The sequence below is a fragment of the Clupea harengus genome, chromosome 2, assembly GCF_900700415.2.
Source record: "Clupea harengus chromosome 2, Ch_v2.0.2, whole genome shotgun sequence".
Lineage (NCBI taxonomy): Eukaryota > Metazoa > Chordata > Actinopteri > Clupeiformes > Clupeidae > Clupea > Clupea harengus.
This window is the reverse complement of record NC_045153.1, coordinates 14,463,163-14,482,262: the sequence shown is the minus strand read 5'-3', so window position 1 is coordinate 14,482,262 and position 19,100 is coordinate 14,463,163. Positions and strand designations below refer to the sequence as shown.

General features: G+C 39.4%; 2 protein-coding genes and 1 pseudogene across 2 annotated transcripts; all 3 read right to left on the bottom strand.

The window, feature by feature from the left end:
- Positions 1-1,640: 1,640 nt before the first annotated feature.
- Positions 1,641-6,199, bottom strand: LOC105913256 (interferon-induced GTP-binding protein Mx-like). The gene is made up of 11 exons (XM_031583827.2): positions 5,979-6,199; positions 5,505-5,645; positions 5,099-5,253; positions 4,733-4,871; positions 4,268-4,466; positions 4,092-4,170; positions 3,489-3,611; positions 3,264-3,405; positions 2,908-3,066; positions 2,376-2,680; positions 1,641-2,278 (listed from the first exon to the last, which is right to left on the bottom strand). The coding sequence occupies exons 1-11, from the start codon at positions 6,193-6,195 to the stop codon at positions 2,045-2,047; spliced, it is 1,893 nt and encodes a 630-aa protein (XP_031439687.2). The 5' UTR covers positions 6,196-6,199; the 3' UTR covers positions 1,641-2,044.
- A 1,660-nt stretch (positions 6,200-7,859) lies between these two features.
- Positions 7,860-11,407, bottom strand: LOC105913255 (annotated as a pseudogene).
- Positions 11,408-14,318: 2,911 nt separating this feature from the next.
- hpxa (hemopexin a) lies at positions 14,319-17,831 on the bottom strand. The gene is made up of 10 exons (XM_012842333.3): positions 17,678-17,831; positions 17,426-17,451; positions 16,982-17,110; positions 16,501-16,658; positions 16,205-16,358; positions 15,872-16,084; positions 15,507-15,602; positions 15,246-15,370; positions 15,011-15,158; positions 14,319-14,918 (listed from the first exon to the last, which is right to left on the bottom strand). The coding sequence occupies exons 1-10, from the start codon at positions 17,734-17,736 to the stop codon at positions 14,689-14,691; spliced, it is 1,338 nt and encodes a 445-aa protein (XP_012697787.2). The 5' UTR covers positions 17,737-17,831; the 3' UTR covers positions 14,319-14,688.
- Between the last annotated feature and the right edge of the window lie 1,269 nt (positions 17,832-19,100).

The following is a 19,100-nucleotide window of genomic DNA, read 5'->3' as shown; positions in this document are numbered from 1 at the left end:
GTCGTAGCTCGCTAAACGGTTTAGCGAGCTAATTTTCAGGCTAAGATAAAAAACGCCCCTCTTTTTGGTTCGTGGAAGCAACTTTTGATAAATCACCATAGTTACATATCGATTAGCACTAACCTGCTCCAGGCCAGGCTAACTTAAGTGTAGCTGGATAAGCTTGCCACACCCCCGGAAAAAGGAGGGATCCCATTGACCAAGGACTGATATTAGAGTTAGATTAGCGGAGGGAGAGAGTTCTTTGCGATCGCCAAGATCCATTATTCTTGTATGAGCGCTACCGATTCAGCCGACAAGGAATCATTAATTTACAAGACCTTCTCGAGTCATTTATTGCAAACACCACATTGACTGTCTTGCGCTTTTTTGCGAGTGGTACATTTTTGTACTGTCGGTGATGCGGAGAACAAAGCACTCATAATTATATGAGTGTTATTAGTACACCATAGCATATCATTATTGTAGAAAATGATTACGGTGGACTCATGATAAGAATAGAGAGAAATACAGACAATTTATTTTCACTGCTTCAATTTATTGTATTTGTTATTAATACATTTAGTCATTTAACAGACGCCTTTATTCAAAACGACTTCCAAGGAAATGTAAAACTACATCGAGGAAGGAGGTGAGAGGATTTGAACTAGAAACCATGCAGATTTTAACCGGTAGAGGTAACCTCTGTACCAGCTGACACTTGCCGTTAGGTATTCATACATAGATATCACGGTATAAACATCCCAACACACCTTGCTCTCACAGCGGTGGTGGTGTTGAATTTTGCCATGATTATGGTCTTGTATTCTTCATAAGCGTTCATGTTCATCTCCTACTCGCCAGCGGAGAAAAAAAGAGCCCTTTTCTTTGAGTTTAGAACCATTATACCGTTAGAAAATCATGGTTTTGGTGATCGACCTTTCCTGCCTTTTGAAGTAGGACGTGCACGCGCAAATGCCATGATAACTTTAGCCTGCTTGAAATTAACCACATGATTAGGATGCGGGTCAGCCGTTAACGAACCGATATTTGCTGTTCTCAATCAGCTCGCTAATCTTAACGGGCTAAAAGGCCAATTGATTAATTTAGCTTCAATCCTACGACGAACGTACCCCAGGACTCCGGAGTTGCATATAAGTATATTTATTAAACAACAACAAGAAGCTCGTCGGGCTCTCCCACGTCCTAGCAGGTCAGAGAGAGGCGGGAGCCTCTCAGAGAGAGAGGGAGCCCGGACTTACCTCCAAACTATTTGTCAGCAGGGATAACCACGTGGTGGGTCTCTGACGTCCGAAGATATTTTACTATACTTTCTGTCTTGTAAAGATTTGTGAAATGTGTCCTTGCAGGCAATATCACAGTATGAGATGTATGAATATATTAAACTATAGTACGGTATCAGTAGACATGATTTTCCTACAAGATGGGAAACGCTTTTTATAATGCCGATTGATTTCGACTAATTGATTTAACTTGTACTAGTACAATGAAAGTGTTCCTTCCGAGACAATTTTTCATACAATTATATTCTAATGTATAGAATATTATGTGGGCAGAAGTAACATAGAAATAGGTTAACTGAATATTAAGAGTAAAATAAGAATACTCACATGAAAATGACTACCAAAAGTTATCTGATGTTTTAGAATATTTACGCAAATTCCTTTATTATCATTTTACCCAAATACATAATATGAAACATAAAAATGAACACATCAGCATATATTTCAACATGATTAAGGCCTAATTAAGTAACTGTGATAAAACTGTTCTACATATTATGTAATTTACCAAGAGTGCTCAACAAATCTTCCAATCATTTCATATCACATTTCAACATGTAGAAACTGTGTCTTGGTGTATGTGACTTACATTATTTCCCTTGACTTTTCTCTGCTGTATGAATATTTAGTAACTTATCAATGCTGCTTTTCACAACAGACCCCTGTCACTACACAAAAAAATGCAGTGAAAGTGAAATTGCAGCAAAACTAATACTCCTCCTACTCCTAATACTAAACAAATATGCTCCTTTGCCGGCTTTCTAAGCAGAGGGCACAGACTTGGCCAGAACTTGGCGGGCCTTCCTCAGGCGTTCCATTCTCTTCAAAAGATACTCTCTCTTCTTGGCTATATCAGACTTCTCTTGTATGAAGCTGCCTGCATCCTTGTGTCTTATCATGCCTAACATGGCTGTCTTCACATTGACAAGGTACTGCTCCATCATGTGATACAGCAAAATCAGGGGCACCTGATTGGCTAGGCGATCGGAGGTGATCTGAGGACACATAACCAAATCAGATGTAAATAAACACAAACAGGCATAGGGAAAGTATAGACAAGTACACAAGAAGACAAGTACAAAGGCGACGTACTGTGAAGTAGGCATTTAGATGATGAGCCGTCTCACGAACGTCTGCGTTGATAACCTTAAAGCTCCTCTTCCAGAATACGTCAGAATATTCAGGTCTCGATTTGGCAGCTTCTAACTGGCGGCTATAGATGCCATCTTCAGAGTAGACGATTTTCTCCATCTTAAACTGTGACCTCAGTCTCTCCTCAGCTCTCTCATACTCCAGCTCTCTTAAGTCCTCCAGTGGATCCTTAGCTGCCCTCATCAGGTTGGGATAAGCTTCAAAAAAGCTGGTGGTGGTTTTGTTCACAGCAATGCTAATGATGTCTATTTAAGATAACAGAAGAAGATTAATGTAAGGTCAGTCTTCCTGTTGGACTTAAAAGCAAGTAATCGACATGTCATTAAAGTAATCTAGTTCAGTGCTAATGTTGAGAACAATGAGTTCAAATTAAATTAAACTGACATTAAACTAGCCACATTCCTTCCTCAATTTGAAGTCAGTGAAAACAGACAGAGAAATAGACACTTCTTTTGTAATTTCTTTCTTTAACCTGTGGTGGTTTGTAGGAGGTTCATTGCCGGTTCTTCTAAATCCTCCACATGTCTTCTGACAATGTTTTGAAATGTCCTGTAGCTCACAAAGCCGGGTAACTCTTTTCCTCTGTGAATTCTAGTGTATTCCTCCACCTCATCACGTAAATGCTCCTGTACTAAAGACAAAAGTATTTGAAAATAATGTATATAATGCGGCAGGTAAAAAGACAACACTCCAATTTTACAGATTTTGTTTCCTCATAGTTACACTCTACATTTACAGTTACATTTCCCAGATCTTCACCACATAGAAGAATGGAGCAATTATGAATCAGGTTTGCATCAGCAAACCAACGGTATGACAAGAACTTACACTGGGTGGCTTTTTTGTTAAGTTCTGTCTTCCAATTACTGAATTCTCTCCGAATTTTTGTAAAAACTCGTGTGTCCGTGTCTCCTACATCCTCCTCTGCACTGACAATGTCTGTGAGAACCTGGTTGAATCTGCTTATTTTCTGTAACATACAACATTACAGTTTTCAAAAAACAATTTACTCGAAGGACTGTAGATCTTATTAACACAAAACTTTCAATTTACCTCAATGAGGAAGTTGTCCCTTTCAGTTTCATCTTGAGGGACTCCATCTCCCAGCATTCTCAGCTCTGTAGAAGTCTTCTCTAGCTTTTCTTTAATCTGTTTTTCCAACTGGGGAAGGGATCGCTGACATAATGTACAAAAACACACAATACTTGTTATTATCACAAAACAGTACTACGCAATGAAGCAATGCTTAACAGACTAAATCTACTTTGCATGAGTAAGTAATATTTTAAATTATTCTACTGTAATTATGTGCTAGTGTGAGAGTCAATAAGTCTGTTTTTTATCTACGATGCTTTAAATTGTGTCGAGATTTCAATTATTGATTCAAATCACTTGGGTCTATTGTGTGGTTGTAATCCTACTTTACAAGATAATAATTTGAGTATTCTAGTATAACCAGACACAAACGGAGGTGGGAGAAATAGGTAGATGGAGCCATCCTGGTGTTTTAGAACTTGTATTACAAAATATTCAAATTTTGTGCGAAACACGACATAGTTGTGAACTATTAATGTTACAGTATGTGCACAAAACTGAATGATTGATTTCAGTGCAAACAACCAAAGTTTACCCATCATTAGCGTCATAAGAACTCACGTTAATGTGAGATACCAGTTCTTTGGTTAGCCTTTCAGATAGGTGGGGAATAGAAGCTTTCCCTTCATCCAGAAAAATGCTACGGATGAGAAATGAAAACACAGGAAGAGATTCATGGTTATACTCATTTGTCCATTTTAGTCCGTCCTTACCGGTAATGGCTTTACTCTCCTTACCGGAAGTGTGTGTGGTCTTCAAAGAACATCCTCTCCTTCTCCAGAGCTTTGGTCAGAGACAAGTTGTCATTGATGTCTAGCTGGCCTCTACACTTCACCACCATGTAGCCTTTCTTGAGCGGAATGACCAGATTGTTGAGAGTACTGACAACATTGTCCTCTGCTCCTTTGTCCACTAGGTCAGGTTTCGTCAGGATGCCTGAAGGCGAGACAATGTGACCTGTTTATGGTGAGCTTGGACCATCAACAAGAGCACGGAAAATGCATTTGGTAAAATAACTAATTAGACACCACTTTCTGGGTGGACGGTGAAGAGTCCAACCATGTGCTATCACTTCAAAGTCACTTTACAAAATGTACAAGAAAGTTCTGCAAAGGCATGCCAAACAACAAATGACAAAATCGTCACCTTCCTTCTATCTATATAAATGAAAAACCCTTAGAAAATGTTAATAACTACATTACCCAGAGTCCTCTGCCCATTAGGATCCACTGTTTTAGCCATCTTCAGAGCCTCTGTGGTGGCTATGTCAACATTTGCAGGTACCACAACCAAATTGATGGTCTCTTGCTTTTTAATGAACGTCTCTATTAGTTTCTTAATCTGTAACACAAGGGTGTGTGCTGGATGAGGGCTGTGTCATGTTACAAACTAAGTACAACAAAACATTTTGTTGTCAGAGTTATTATATCTTGCATAAAACTTTGTTAACTATGTGTTTGTATAAAATTAATGTATAAATATGTGTTTGTGCAGTGTATAAAAGTTTTCATCTTCAAATGATGGTATTGTACTTTCAGACGTACTGTAATCAATTTATTTTCTCTCACCTGTTCTTCAATATCCTGGCACTGGTTGCCTGTGGCAACTCTAGCAATGCCTGGCAGATCAATAAGAGTCAGATCAGGTACATTGGTGGAACGGATTTCCAGGTTAATCATCTCATGACTGATGCCTTTCCCTTGACCAGCGAGAGCATTCTGAGCTGTAAGACAAGAAACTCATCAATAAATGATCTGAACTGATTTAATGTACAGTTAGGACAACATTGATCAGAGAACAATATGAAAGAAAATCAAGTCTTGGGATGCTTTTAGTTCACGAAATAGTAAGCAATTACAGACACCTCAGCCAGTGATTATTGCTGGGGCAAAACAAATCTGACACATTTTTAATTCAGGCCCATGTGTTTACCAAGAACTACACATATCTACTATAACAAACGGGCACAGAGACCTTTGGCAACAGCATCTCCCACTTCTGCTGGGCTTTTGAGCTCCACTTTGATGTGGCTCTGGTACGAAAGAATCCCATACCAGGGAGTGCCATTTTTCACTCTCTTCAACTTCAGTACCAATGGGCAGCGTGTAACAATGCCTGGACATTCAAAATGAACAAAAGGCAAACATCTTCATTCAGAGCGGAGCAATATTCAAATACTGGTTTAGGCAGCACAACTGAATAAAGGACATCGTATGCACACACAGCACATGGACACACTGTTGTCCAGACCTGAACTTCAAACTCTGTTCTTTATGTTCTATCTAGAGCACAAACTGCAAAAAGCAGTCATGCCAAAGGTACGACTAGACCAGGAAGCATACATTTGCTGTGAAGCACTTTGAGCTACATTGTTTTGTATGAAAGGTGCTATACAAATAAAGTTTATTATTATTATTATTATTATTATTATTATTATTATTATCTTACCAGTGCCTCTGGGCAGTGCCACTCCTGAGAGTGCTTCAAGCACAGAGCTCTTTCCTGAACTCTGGTCGCCGATGACAGCGATGGCAGGTAGGGCCAGGTCCTGCTCTACTCCCAGGGACCTCAGGGAGTCCACCAAGTCAATGCAGGGGCGCACTTTTTCTTCATAATGCTGGGAAAGATGGCTGATCTCTTCAAGCATTGTAGGCTTCTTTGGCATCTTTGGCATCTTAGTTATTACAGATTATCACAGTTTTCTCCAAAGTCCTTCAAGATAGTATCCCCCGATGAACTGTCAAAGTTTTTTCTGTGAAACTGAAAACAACAGCTTCAAATCAGCCTAACACTAAATCACTCATCACTGTTGTCTTACCCCATCTGTTATGTTTATATTCCAGTTGGCTTCAACACCATATTAGAATCCAAGATGAAAAATAAGTTATAAGGAAATGTTATGTGCCATCATTTACAAACATGAAATAACCTAAACTAAATCAATCCAAAATCTAAAACATTGAAAATATAAAAACGTAACCTCCTCACTTACTTTTTCTGTCCACACTGCACTCCTGCACTGAAAGGTGTGACTAGTTTCATATTCGAGAAAACGAAACTCATCTCCTGCATGTTGCGGACACAACGGTTTTCTCAAGGGTGGAGCACTTGCGCCCACTAGTGGAAGTAGTGCAAAACAGATAGTTGCAGTAATAGTTGCAGTAATAGTTGGTCATCATAGGGAGTGTTGGGGAAGATACCATGAACGCATAGCGTTACAAGCTACCAATTACTTCACACTGGAAGAAGTTGAACTACAGCAAAGCTACCCTTGACTAAAGCTGCTTAGAAAAAAATTGCTTAAACTACTTTGTAAAAAATGATCAAATTGACAATGTCCATGTGATACGAAATTATAAAAAAGTCACATGCCAGCAAAATATACCTCTCAAATTTGAGTATTGCAATCGCCTACTTGTTCACAGGTCATACATAAACAAACAAACAAACAAACAAAAAGACTGTATTCATGGGCAAGAAGTGCAAGAAATGTTAGCTTTGGTTTTGTATAAATGTCCTTCAGTCAGACACCAGCCTTCCAGAAACTAGAGTAGGCATATTGCACTCTATATGGGTTTTAGTCAAATTCACTTTTAACTCTAATTTGTTTGTTCTTTTATTGTGTTTTATTCTATAGCACATACTGTACATGATGTTTATAACAATTTAAGCTACGATTTATGATGGTCACGTCTGATAATCTATACAACAGACATGAAAATAAATTCGCCAGAAGGAGTTTAATATAACCTGGAAGATATTTTAAGGAGTGATAAATCAGACTCTTTTATTCACACTCACTCTTATTCACTGGGTCAAAACCTTCTGTCAGCTATAGATGTCGGAAAGCCCCTTTAGCCTGGATTGACAGAGACTGGCAAAAGACACTGCAGTGTAAGAGAGGACTTTTTACCTAGATTTGTGAAATGTATCCTTGCTGGCAATATTACAGTATGAGATGTATGAATATATTAAACTATAGTACGGTATCAGTAGACATGATTTGTCTCCAAGATGGGAAACGTTTTTTATAATGGCGATTGATTTGACTAATTGATTTAACTTGTACTAGTACAATGAATGTGTTCCTTCCGAGACAAATTCTCTTAAAATTATATTCTAATGTATAGAATATTATGTGGGCAGAAGTAACATAGAAAAAGGTTAACTGAATATTAAGAGTAAAATAAGAATACCCACATGAAAATGACTACCGAAAGTTATCTGCGGTTTTAGGATATTTACGCAAATTGCTTTATTATCATTTTACCCATATCCATAATATGAAACATAAAAAAATACATATCAGAATATATTTCAACATGATTTAGGCCTAATTAAGTAACTGTAATAAAACTATTCTAAATATTATGTAATTTACTAGGAGTACTCAACAAATCTTTCAATCATTTCAAAATTAAAAATAAATTTTCAACTATCACATTTGAACACGTAGAAACTTTCTTTATAGAACTTACATTATTTACCTTGACTTTTTTCTGCTGTATATGAATTATCAGTAACTTATCAATGCTGCTTTTCACAGCAGACCCCTGTCACTACACAGAAAATGTAAAGTGAAATTGCAATAAATCCAGAGTGTAACAGCAAAACTAATACTCCTCCTACTCCTAACACTAAACAAATATGCTCCTTTGCCGGCTTTCTAAGCAGAGGGCACAGACTTGGCCAGAACTTGGCGGGCCTTCCTCAGGCGTTCCATTCTCTTCAAAAGATACTCTCTCTTCTTGGCTATATCAGACTTCTCTTGTATGAAGCTGCCTGCATCCTTGTGTCTTATCATGCCTAACATGGCTGTCTTCACATTGACAAGGTACTGCTCCATCAGGTGATACAGCAAAATCAGGGGCACCTGATTGGCTAGGCGATCGGAGGTGATCTGAGGACACATAACCAAATCAGATGTAAATAATCACAAACAGGCATAAGGAAAGTATAGGCAAGTACACAATAAGACAAGGAAACTGGCACGTACTCTGAAATAAGCATTTAAATGATGTGTCATCTCACAAATGTCTGCGTTGACAATGTCAGGTCTCTTGGCAGCTTTTAACTGGCGCCTATAGAGGCCATCTTGGGAGTAGACAATTTTCTCCATCTTAAACTGTGACCTCAGTTTTTCCTCAGCCCTCTCATACTCCAGCTCTCTTAAGTCCTCCAGTGGATCCTTAGCTGCCCTCATCAGATTGGGATAAGCTTAAAAAAAGCTGCTGGTGGTTTTGTTCACAGCAATGCTAATGATGTCTATTTAAGATAACAGAAGAAGATGAATGTAAGGTTAAGTCTGAGTCTCCCAGTTTGACTTGAAAGCAAGTAACCAACATGCCATAAAAGTGATCTAGTTCAGTGTTAACGTTGGGAACAACAAGTTGATCCAATGAGTTCAAATTAAATTAAACTGACATTAAACTAGCCACACTCCTCCATCAATTGGAAGTCAATGGAAAGTTACCAGACCATAATGAAAGCAGTGAGTGAATATGAACTTGAGTAATGAGGTTAGTTTTGTAAATGTAACACTGAACAATCATTACCTTTGTGAGATAAAGATGAAACAGAGAAAAATAAACTTCTCTTCAACCTGTGGTAGTTTGTAGGAGGTTCATTGCCGGTTCTTCTAAATCCTCCACATGTTTTCTGACAATGCTTTGAAATGTCCTGTAGTTCACAAAGCCAGGTAGCTCTTTGCCTCTGTGAATTCTAGTGTATTCCTCCACCTCATCACGTAAATGCTCCTGTACTAAAGACAAAAGTATTTGAAAATAACATATAATGCGGCAGGTAAAAAGACAACACTCCAACTTTACAGTTTTGGGTTTCCTCATAGTTACACTTTACATTTACAGTTACATTTCCCAGATCTCCACCATATAGAAGAATGGACCAATTATGAATCAGGTTTGCATTAGCAAACAAACGGTATGACAAGAACTTACACTGGAAGGCTTTGTTTTCAAGTTCTGTCTTCCAATTACTGAATTCTCTCCGAATTTTAGTAAAAACACTTGTGTCCGTGTCTCCTACATCCTCCTCTGCACTGACAATGTCTGTGAGAACCTGGTTGAATCTGCTTATTTTCTGTAACATACAACATTACAGTTTTCAAAAAACAATTTACTCGAAGGACTGTAGATCTTATTAACACAAAACTTTCAATTTACCTCAATGAGAAAGTTGTCCCTTTCAGTTTCATCTTGAGGGACTCCATCTCCCAGCATTCTCAGCTCTGTAGAAGTCTTCTCTAGCTTTTCTTTAATCTGTTTTTCCAACTGGGGAAGGGATCTCTGACGTAATGTACAAAAACACACAATGCTTGTTATTATCACAAAACAGTACTAAGCAATTAAGCAATGCTATACAGACTAAATCTACTTTGCATGAGTAAGTAATATTTTTAATTACTCTACAGTAATTATGTGCTAGTTTGAGAGTCAATAAGTCTATTTTTTAATCTACAATGCTTTAAATTGCGATTTTTTCGAGATTTAAATTATTGATTCAAATCACTTGGGTCTATTGTGTGGTTGTAATCCTACCTTACAAAATTATTTATTTTTAGACATCATCCCAGACCTGTTTTAGTAGCCTAGTATAACCAGAGACAAACTGAGGTGGGAGCAATAGGTAGACGGAGCCATTCTGGTGTTTTAGAACTTGTATTACAAAATATTCAAATTCCGTACAAAACACGACTTAGTTGTGAACTATTAATGTTACAGTATGTACAAAAAACTGAATGATTGATTTCAGTGCAAACAACCAAAATGTACCCATCATTAGTGTCATAAGAACTCACGTTAATGTGAGATACCAGTTCTTTGGTTAGCCTTTCGGATAGGTGGGGAATAGAAGCTTTCCCTTCATCCAGAAAAATGCTACGGATGAGAAATTAAAACACAGGAAGGGATTCATGGTTTGATAAAATAACTAATTAGACACCACTTTCTGGGTGGACGGTGAAGAGTCCAACCATGTGCTATCACTTCAAAGTCACTCTACAAAATGTACAAGAAAGTTCTGCAAAGGCATGCCAAACAACAAATAACAAAACCGACACCTTCCTTCTATCTATATCAATGAAAAACCCTTAGAAAATGTTAATAACTACATTACCCAGAGTCCTCTGCCCATCAGGATCCACTGTTTTAGCCATCTTCAGAGCCTCTGTGGTGGCTATGTCAACATTTGCAGGTACCACAACCAAATTGATGGTCTCTTGCTTTTTAATGAATGTCTCTATTAGATTCTTAATCTGTAACACAAGGGTGTGTGCTGGATGAGGGCTGTGTCATGTACAACAAACATTTTTGTTGTACGTTATTATATGTTGCATACAACATCGTTAACTATACGTGTCTTTCAGACATACTGTAATTAAGTTTCCTCTCACCTGTTCTTCAATATCCTGGGACTGGTTGCCTGTGGCAACTCTAGCAATGCCTGGCAGATCAATGAGAGTCAGATCAGGTACATTGGTGAAACGGATTTCCAGGTTAATCATCTCGTGGCTGATGCCTTTCCCTTGACCAGCGAGAGCATTCTGAGCTGTAAGACAAGAAACTCATCAAGAAATGATCCGAACTCCGAATTTAATGTGCAATTAGAACAACATTGATCAGAGAACATTATGAAGGTAATCAAGTCTTGAGATGCTTTTAGTTCACGAAATAGTAAGCAGTTACAGACACCTTAGCCAGTGATTATTATTGGGCCAAAACAAATCAGACACATTTCAAATTCAGGCCCATGTGTTTACCAAGAACTACACATATCTACTATAACAAACGGGCACAGAGACCTTTGGCAACAGCATCTCCCACTTCTGCTGGGTTTTTGAGCTCCACTTTAATCTTGTTCTGGTACGAAAGAATCCCATACCAGGGAGTGCCATTTTTCACTCTCTTCAACTTCAGAACCAATGGGCAGCGTGTAACAATGCCTGGACATTCAAAATGAACAAAAGGCAAACATCTTCATTCAGAGCGGGGCAGCACAACTCAATAAAGGATATCGTATGCACACACAGCACATGGACACACTGCTGTCCAGACCTCTGCTCTTTATGCTCTAGAGCAGGGGTTCCCAGCCTTTTCTACTCCGAGGCCCACCTTTTCGTATTTGTAACAGGTCGGGGCCCAACAGACACCCCGCTTATTTGAGCTAATCTATATTCCATTCTTATTAATAAGCGATTGTTATGTGTCACAAAGAGCAACATCAGCACCTGCTACAGGTGGGAGCCTAGTAATTAATACAAGAAAATCTTCCTCTAGATATTGCAATCAAAATTGTATTGTGCACCAGAAAACAATATAAAACCGCACAGAGCATTTTCAGTCAAAAGGAATTTATTATCCAAAAGAGTTTTGAAATAAAGAAACTTAATTGCAGTAGGCCTAGGTCTATTTGTGCACAGCAAACAAGCAATGAAATAAAACCAGAATAGACACAAAAGATAGCATGCACTCAAAACAAGTGATGAAACATGCAAACAAGACCACTCAGCTAGGCCTAATTAAAATAGGTGATGCTTCAGACATGCAAACAAATAGGTTAAAATAATGTTCAAATAAATAGGTTCAAATAGGTCAATATAATGATTCAAATAATTGAAATAATGATTTAAATCTGTGGCTGCAATCTATTATCAACATAAATAGAACCGAGCATTCCTGGGCAGTAGTTCGAGTTGGTAGCTCTGCGCAGAAAAGCATGTCCTCTTGTAGAATACCACTCCAATGATAACGCACAAAAAACAGCACTAATGCAGCTTTACTGACGTCCGTCGACTCGTCTGACTTGTTTTAAAAGGAACGGGCTACCTTTCATCCTTTCCAGTTCTGTATGTGAGGGCTGGATGTCGCGTCTCCAAATGTCGATTCAGATTTTAAGGTTTGAGCGCCTCATTAGACAGCTTTAAAACGCACTTGACACACTGCGCCCTGGGCTCAACGACGACGTCACCTCCATTCACAAAACCAAATCTAATATAATCAGGGTTGTATTTACGCTGAATTTGAGTAGTTTTTTGGTAGTATGACATTACCAGTGCTGTCATTTTTTCAATTTTTCTACAGCGTTGGTAACCTTTTCACGGACTGGTCTAGTTACTTTCCTAGAGAAGTCGTGGAGTGTGGGTTGGCGACCATCTAACCTGGGACTGCTTTCTGTCGGGTGCTTTGCATTACAGTGATAACTTAAAGACGAGCTGCTTCTGTGATCGCTAAATTCAGCTTGACAAATGCTACATACAACTTTAGTTTTGTCGATTGTTCCGTCATTTTTAAGCAGAAATTTAAACAGAAACTTTCTGCCCAACAATCCCTCAGCTCTCTCCATCTTCAACTACCGTCTCGGTCTCTCCTATCTAACTGAATGCAGGCACGCGGGTCGCAATTGATCAGTGATCAAATAAAGTTGTACCACTGGATCACATAAGGCAGTTGTTTGAACGGAGGTAGTCTTTTACTTTGTTATAGCAGTGCACATATATGATGTCAAACATGTATTGTTTGCAGCATAAGACAGACAGTATCACACATGAACCAATATGGATAAGTTTGGATGTCCATTCACATTTGGACTATGCAACATGAACTCTAATGATAGTCTCTCTGCTCTTTAATAGTTATGCTTTTGGTGCATATTGCTACTTTGAACATCAGTACCATAGCTAATATCATGCAAAGTAGTAAAGACAAAGAAGTGCATTATTTGGTTGTATCAATGATAGGTAGGTAAAATAACTAATGGTGTAGAATCGAAGACCTTGACATCTGGAATGACTTGCCTCTCTTTTCCAAAGTGAACTCTATATTCAATGAAATCATCTAAGGTTAAGCAACTGACCCTTGGTTTGTATAGCCTGCGTTGTATTTACATTTGGGGAGAATCAACCCTTTCTTTTTAAAAGACAAGGTTGATTTTCTAAAACAAAAACAAAACAAAAAACAATGAGTTACATCCAGAGACATTGTGAATAGCAAGTCATTATTCTGCACTTCCCTCAGCAGTGGGCCGGTAAACAAAAGCCTCTTTATTGTTCTAACAGGTTGAGGAAGGTTGAGGACAGCAGTTGAGGAAGCATTTGAAAGGAAGAAGTTAAAGTATGCAGAACTGGTAGCAGAGGCACGGCAACAAGGTTGGCAAGCACACATAAGACCAGTGGAGATAGGTGATAAGGCTCTGTAGCTAAATCAACCACAATACTTATGTTGGATTTGGGTTTTTGAGGACGGTCACTCCAAGGAGCTTCAAAAGAGTTGTCTGTGGCTGCTGAAAATGTGAGCCTGTGGTTGTGGCTGATGCACTAGCAGACTTGACATCTTTTCCTGTGTATAACTAAAATGACTGAGGTAAATCTGTGAATCATCTGTGTTAACCATGCTAGCAAATAAAAGAGAGGCATGCTAATGGTATAGTCTGCTGTTTCTGAATGGTGCCGCAAGCTCCTTTAAAAGTCGAAGTGGAGGATGCTAAAGGGAAGGGTTGAGTTGCACAACATGATAACACTTTGCACAACATAATAATGGCTTTAGTGACTGAAACTGATACCAGTTTGAAAGAGGAAGGTGTGAGAAAAACATTGGTTAAAACTATAGTGTAGGTTAAGGTAAGGTTATTTGGTTGGTAAAAGTTACACCTAATTTGGTAGATGTCAACAGCTGGATAAAACTGACAGACTTCCTTGTCAGTTAGTGTGAAATCTGATTGTGCTATTCAATGATGAGAGTACACGGCAAGGCAAATGAAATTTTGTCATTCAGGTTTAAAGGCATTGATTGTTTATTTTCTTTTTAACCTGTTAACAAAATCAATAATTGTTGGAATGTTCAAAACTCAGTCAGCACAAACCACAATGACATGGAAAACATATAATACTATCTCTGTGGTTGTGTAAGCATGTGTGTTGGTGGGAAGGTAGGGCCAGAGCAGTAGAAGTATAGAGGTAGAAGTATACACATAAAGTCGAAGAGGGCATTAAGAGGAAACAGGAAATGCCACTATGTGAGACTGACTGGGGTCGTGCATTTGGTCTGTGAGGCAGTGGATGGAGTTGGTTTCACATGTGCCGCATGTTTTGTCTGTAGCTCCACAGCTCAGGCTCAGCCCACTCCAGATAACTCTTGGGCTCCCTCTAGTGGTCGCAGCCGAAGAGCTCCGTGGACACCCTCTTGGCTTCAGGGATGGCTTTGGCAGCTTGCATGATCATGAGGCTCTCAAAGTGGTAGAAATGGTTGCCAACAACAATCTTGACTCCATCAGGCCCACACATAGCAGCATCCACATACTTGAAGAGGGTCAAGGGGCCATCCTTAATAGGCACTCGAGGAGTTGCCTTTAGGTCCACTTCATAGAGGGTTTGATCTGGATGTACACAATTGAAAAGAGTTGAAAACATCTCCCATTGCAACATCAGCCATAAGAGAAAAGTCTCCGTCATGAGGTACAAAAGGTACCTTTAATCACATGAGCAATATGGTGGTCTTGGCAAACAAAGGCTGCGTCCACAGGTCCATCAATTCCAAGCTCCTCTTTCAGAGGTTTTGGGTAGCCTTCCAGGTGTGTGTGTGGCTCCCCAACCTTGTAGACATACACTTCACTGTCCTGCAAAGAATGATATTCATAAATGTCACATTTTTTACTGTCAATCGGTCAAAATACTGAAGGGTAGTGTGGGAGTAGTAGTCGCACCTTGATCATGTGCATATGGCCTTCATAGGAGAAGACAGCATCCACCTCACTGTGGAGTTCCTTGAAGGCACTCTCAATGGTGTCTGAATGCATTTTCTCTCCCTCCATACGCAGGAAGTGGTGGGCTTAGAGGGAGAAGAAAAAGAAAAAGGTGTATTGGACCAGAGGGTATTGGGCAGAGAAATAAAAGAAAAGGTCACACCCCAAGTTGAGATTAAATTTCGTGCACAGCTGGATCAAGCACACATACATCATACTCACCCCTGAATGCATAAACACTTCCAGCATCATCAGATGTAACTGCATCAAGGTGCACATGGCTGCACTGCTCTCTCTCCACGTGGTTACTGGCATCACCTGTGGAGGAGACAGAAAGTTGGAAAGAGCACTGACATGTTGCCTGAATGCTTATGTCACCTTGGACCCACTTTTATTTGCTCATCACATGACTCTATTTCATGAATACTTTCTGTAACACCTATTGTCTCACATTCTGTAATTTATTACTTCTCAACAGTATAATTTTTTTTAGCTCCATGAAATTCATGTGTAAACATGGCGACCCCAAAATCATCAATCCTTTATTCTCCAAAATAAAGATTGGTCAAACCTTTTCTTTCACTCACCAAACTTTGGGCACCTCATGAAGTATTCACGGGCATCCTTGGGGTATCTGCCATGTACCTCTCCTGTCATTGGGTCAAACTTGGAGAACTGGTGACCATGGAAACAGTAATAGTGGCCAAGCCAGCGGAAGGCTGAGGTGCAGTTAGGCATACTCGCAAACTCCTTCTCGTCCATCTTCTGGGTTTTGACATCGTAGTGGTAGATATCATCACCTGGAGAAAAAAAGATCACAAATGCAAAAGCTCCACAAAAGCTCCAAAAAGTTCTACAAAGAAATAATTTTTGACTGCTTGGTATACTCTATTTTGAGTGATTGACTTTTTCCCATTTACCTTTGAAGAAGATGACCAGGTTGGACTTGCAGTCCTCCTCTGGACACTCCACAGCAGCATCCAGATGGTCGGGAACCCCAGGGAAGACTTCCTTGATGTCCTTAGGATAGCCTGGCTCCAGGGTATGGTTGTAGTAGCTGAACACTTTGGTGTCCTTTAAGCAGCGGGGGAAACAAGTTAGTGGAGCACTTAGGGCATTTTAGACACACCAGAAATATTTGACTGCCTTTTATAAGCTACTAGAAACCTCAGATCGGATATGATACTGATGACTACGTTCCAATGAACAACAGTACCAGGAAGAAGAACATGTGATCGTGATGCTCAGGAGCATCAGGGATGTGCATGTGGAAAGCAGCGTCCACGTGCCCCAGGTGGTGATGGTCATCCAGCTCAGAAAAAGATTGATTGGAGAGTTCCGCCTTTCCGTGGAAGCCCTTGAAGAGGTGATCACCTAGCAGGAACATAATATGATTAACCTCCTGATATGACTAAGGCCTGAACATATGTATCTTGCCACATTTACAGTACTGTGTAAAGGTTTTAGCCATTTCTCTTTACACAGTTATTATTTTCTTTTGCATTAGCGTATCAACCATTCTTTTGTAGGCATTTTTGTATGTTGTTGATTGATAAATAAAAAAAACTATTCATGTCATTTTGAAGGCATCCTCACTTAACAGCATTGATTCAAACATGCCTTAAACTTTTGCACGGTACTGTATGTTACTGATTGTTTGGGGATTGAGTACTTTTCCATAATCAAACTTCATTCACCTTCGAAGAAGTATGGCACTCCTTGCTCTGTGATTGCCACTGCGTCCATCTCCATTCCAGCACAGCGATCAAGCACAGCGGCGTGGTGCATGGAGTGGTCATGCTTTGGCGCATCACCTGCTGGTTCATCTGCATTAAAAGAAGGTAAAATCTTGTGGTCACCTTGTTGGTATAGGTGGAACCTCTGAATTCTCTCTCGATGCCTTACAGAAAGACAATTTAGAAAATAGGCAAAGCTTTTATGAGGAATTACGGCGTATGTCAAACAATTCCAATAAAAAAACAAACAAACATGTAAAGCACATTATATGAAAGCTGTTGATGGAAGACAATAGTTTGTGCCAAAGCCAGGTGTTTCATGGCCTTTGTAATGCATGAATAATCATAAAGAGTGTTAGAGCATTCCCAACAAGAAATCTTTTTTAAACTGAAACTTTGTCTTACCCCCCTGTAAATGTCCCTCATGATGCCTGGAGAGAAAAGGAAAAGATGGACAATAGGGAAAACATTAAAACCAAAAAGGCTGTCTGAAGAATAATAAGAAGAGTGTTTTGCTTGAGAAGGTAAGAAAAAGATCAGGCCAAATCGGACAGTTATCTGGCTGTTGGTGAGAGAACGATCAGGATCTTAACTAGAACATGCATGCAACAAGCAACAAGATTAAATTGCACAAAGGTTTTATAATATTTTACTCACGAGGGTGTGGCAAGGCCCAGGGCCAGGCAGAGACACAGCGTCTGGAAGAGCAGCTTCATGGTGAGTAGGACCTTTGGTGCAACCCCTGGAGAGAGATCAGCTGGACAAGATGCCCAACGTGCAAGTGGACTCAAACTTTTATAGCCCCATCAGGAGAGGGACGGGGGGGGAGGGGGAGAGAAAGCCTGGCACAAACTGCACGCCCATGGTTTACTAAGCGTAAGCAGGGGTGGACACATATCTTCCCCCATTCCACTGGCCCCTTCCAAAACATGGTCAAGGGGCATGCGTTTTCCAAGAAACAGACCAAAATCTTCCTCCCTCCCACCCCAGGGATGAGGAAAAATCAATACTTAATCAGAGTTACATAAGGCCTCAGGGCACTCAAGGTATTTATCAGCAATCTAGGTGGCCCACAATCTAAAATATTAATTTAATTATGTATCTTTAATTTACAGATTTGAAAGGCTGAAAATCATATATTTTTTTAATCTAGAAGTGAAGAGAAAGAGACAGAACAATATTTTTAAATGGGAGAGAAGTTTGTGTCTATGACACTTCAGTGGCTGTGGTTTAGGCACTGGGTCATGTGAAGTGCTGTGAGACCATGTTCATTGTTGATAGCTCCTGTGTTTTAAATAAACACAATTGAAATTGAAATGGAAAATTTAATGCAATACGATGATCTGTGACTGAACAGATGTCCTTGATAAATCGTCAAGCCTGGAGTGTATCCCTTCCAGGGAACTTGAGGGGATTCTGTTTTACAAGAGTGGTTTCAGAAGGTGCCTGCTATGGCAAATGTTTTTATACAAATGCGTGTTATTAGAGTACAGGATAGGGATTATGACCGGGAGAAATAAGTCAGGATGTAATGGGCATGGGCTGGGGTTCAGAATTAACCTCAGGGTTGCAGATGTTATGTTCCTGTAATTCAACTGGTAGATGTGCAGCTCAAAAAAGTAATTGGTTTGATTCACATGGAGCAAACATACAACTGAAATGCTCAAATTTAGTTAAGATATGGGTATGCTAAAGGAATGTTGGAATGCTGCAAATTGCCTTTTTGTCATGGGTCAGGGAGGTCTGTATTGGCCTACTGACAGATTCTCAGTGCAGTGGTCTGTGCCTTTAAATGCATGGTAATATTCCAGTCTATAATAAGACAAATGTCAAATAAGTTTTCAACAATAACTCAAATCAACACATGAATTGCATCACACATTCGCAAACAGAAAAATGCCTAGTCATCATGTTGCCACTCGTACTCAAAGGAATGCAATTGTGTGATGTTACTTAACAAGGTCCTATGCAAATAAATTCAGAATATTTTAGAAAGATGAGGAAATGCTTTCTTGTTTTTACTACCACACTCGTAAATAACACACAGTAGCCACAAAAATAAATAAACCCAGGTCACCTC

Bases quoted from the DNA above. Each gene is read 5' to 3' on its own strand.
- hpxa (XM_012842333.3), bottom strand. From the start codon at position 17,736: ATGAAGCTGCTCTTCCAGACGCTGTGTCTCTGCCTGGCCCTGGGCCTT. The intron at 17,111-17,425 runs GTAAGACAAAGT...CTTTTAATGCAG, and splicing joins TGAGGGACATTTACAGGGGG to ATGAACCAGCAGGTGATGCG. The intron at 15,603-15,871 runs GTGAGTGAAAGA...TCTCCTCCACAG, and splicing joins CATGAGGTGCCCAAAGTTTG to GTGATGCCAGTAACCACGTG.
- LOC105913256 (XM_031583827.2), bottom strand. From the start codon at position 6,195: ATGCCAAAGAAGCCTACAATGCTTGAAGAGATCAGCCATCTTTCCCAG. The intron at 4,171-4,267 runs GTAAGGAGAGTA...TCTCATCCGTAG, and splicing joins GAAGACCACACACACTTCCG to CATTTTTCTGGATGAAGGGA. The intron at 3,406-3,488 runs GTAAATTGAAAG...TGTATGTTACAG, and splicing joins GGGACAACTTCCTCATTGAG to AAAATAAGCAGATTCAACCA.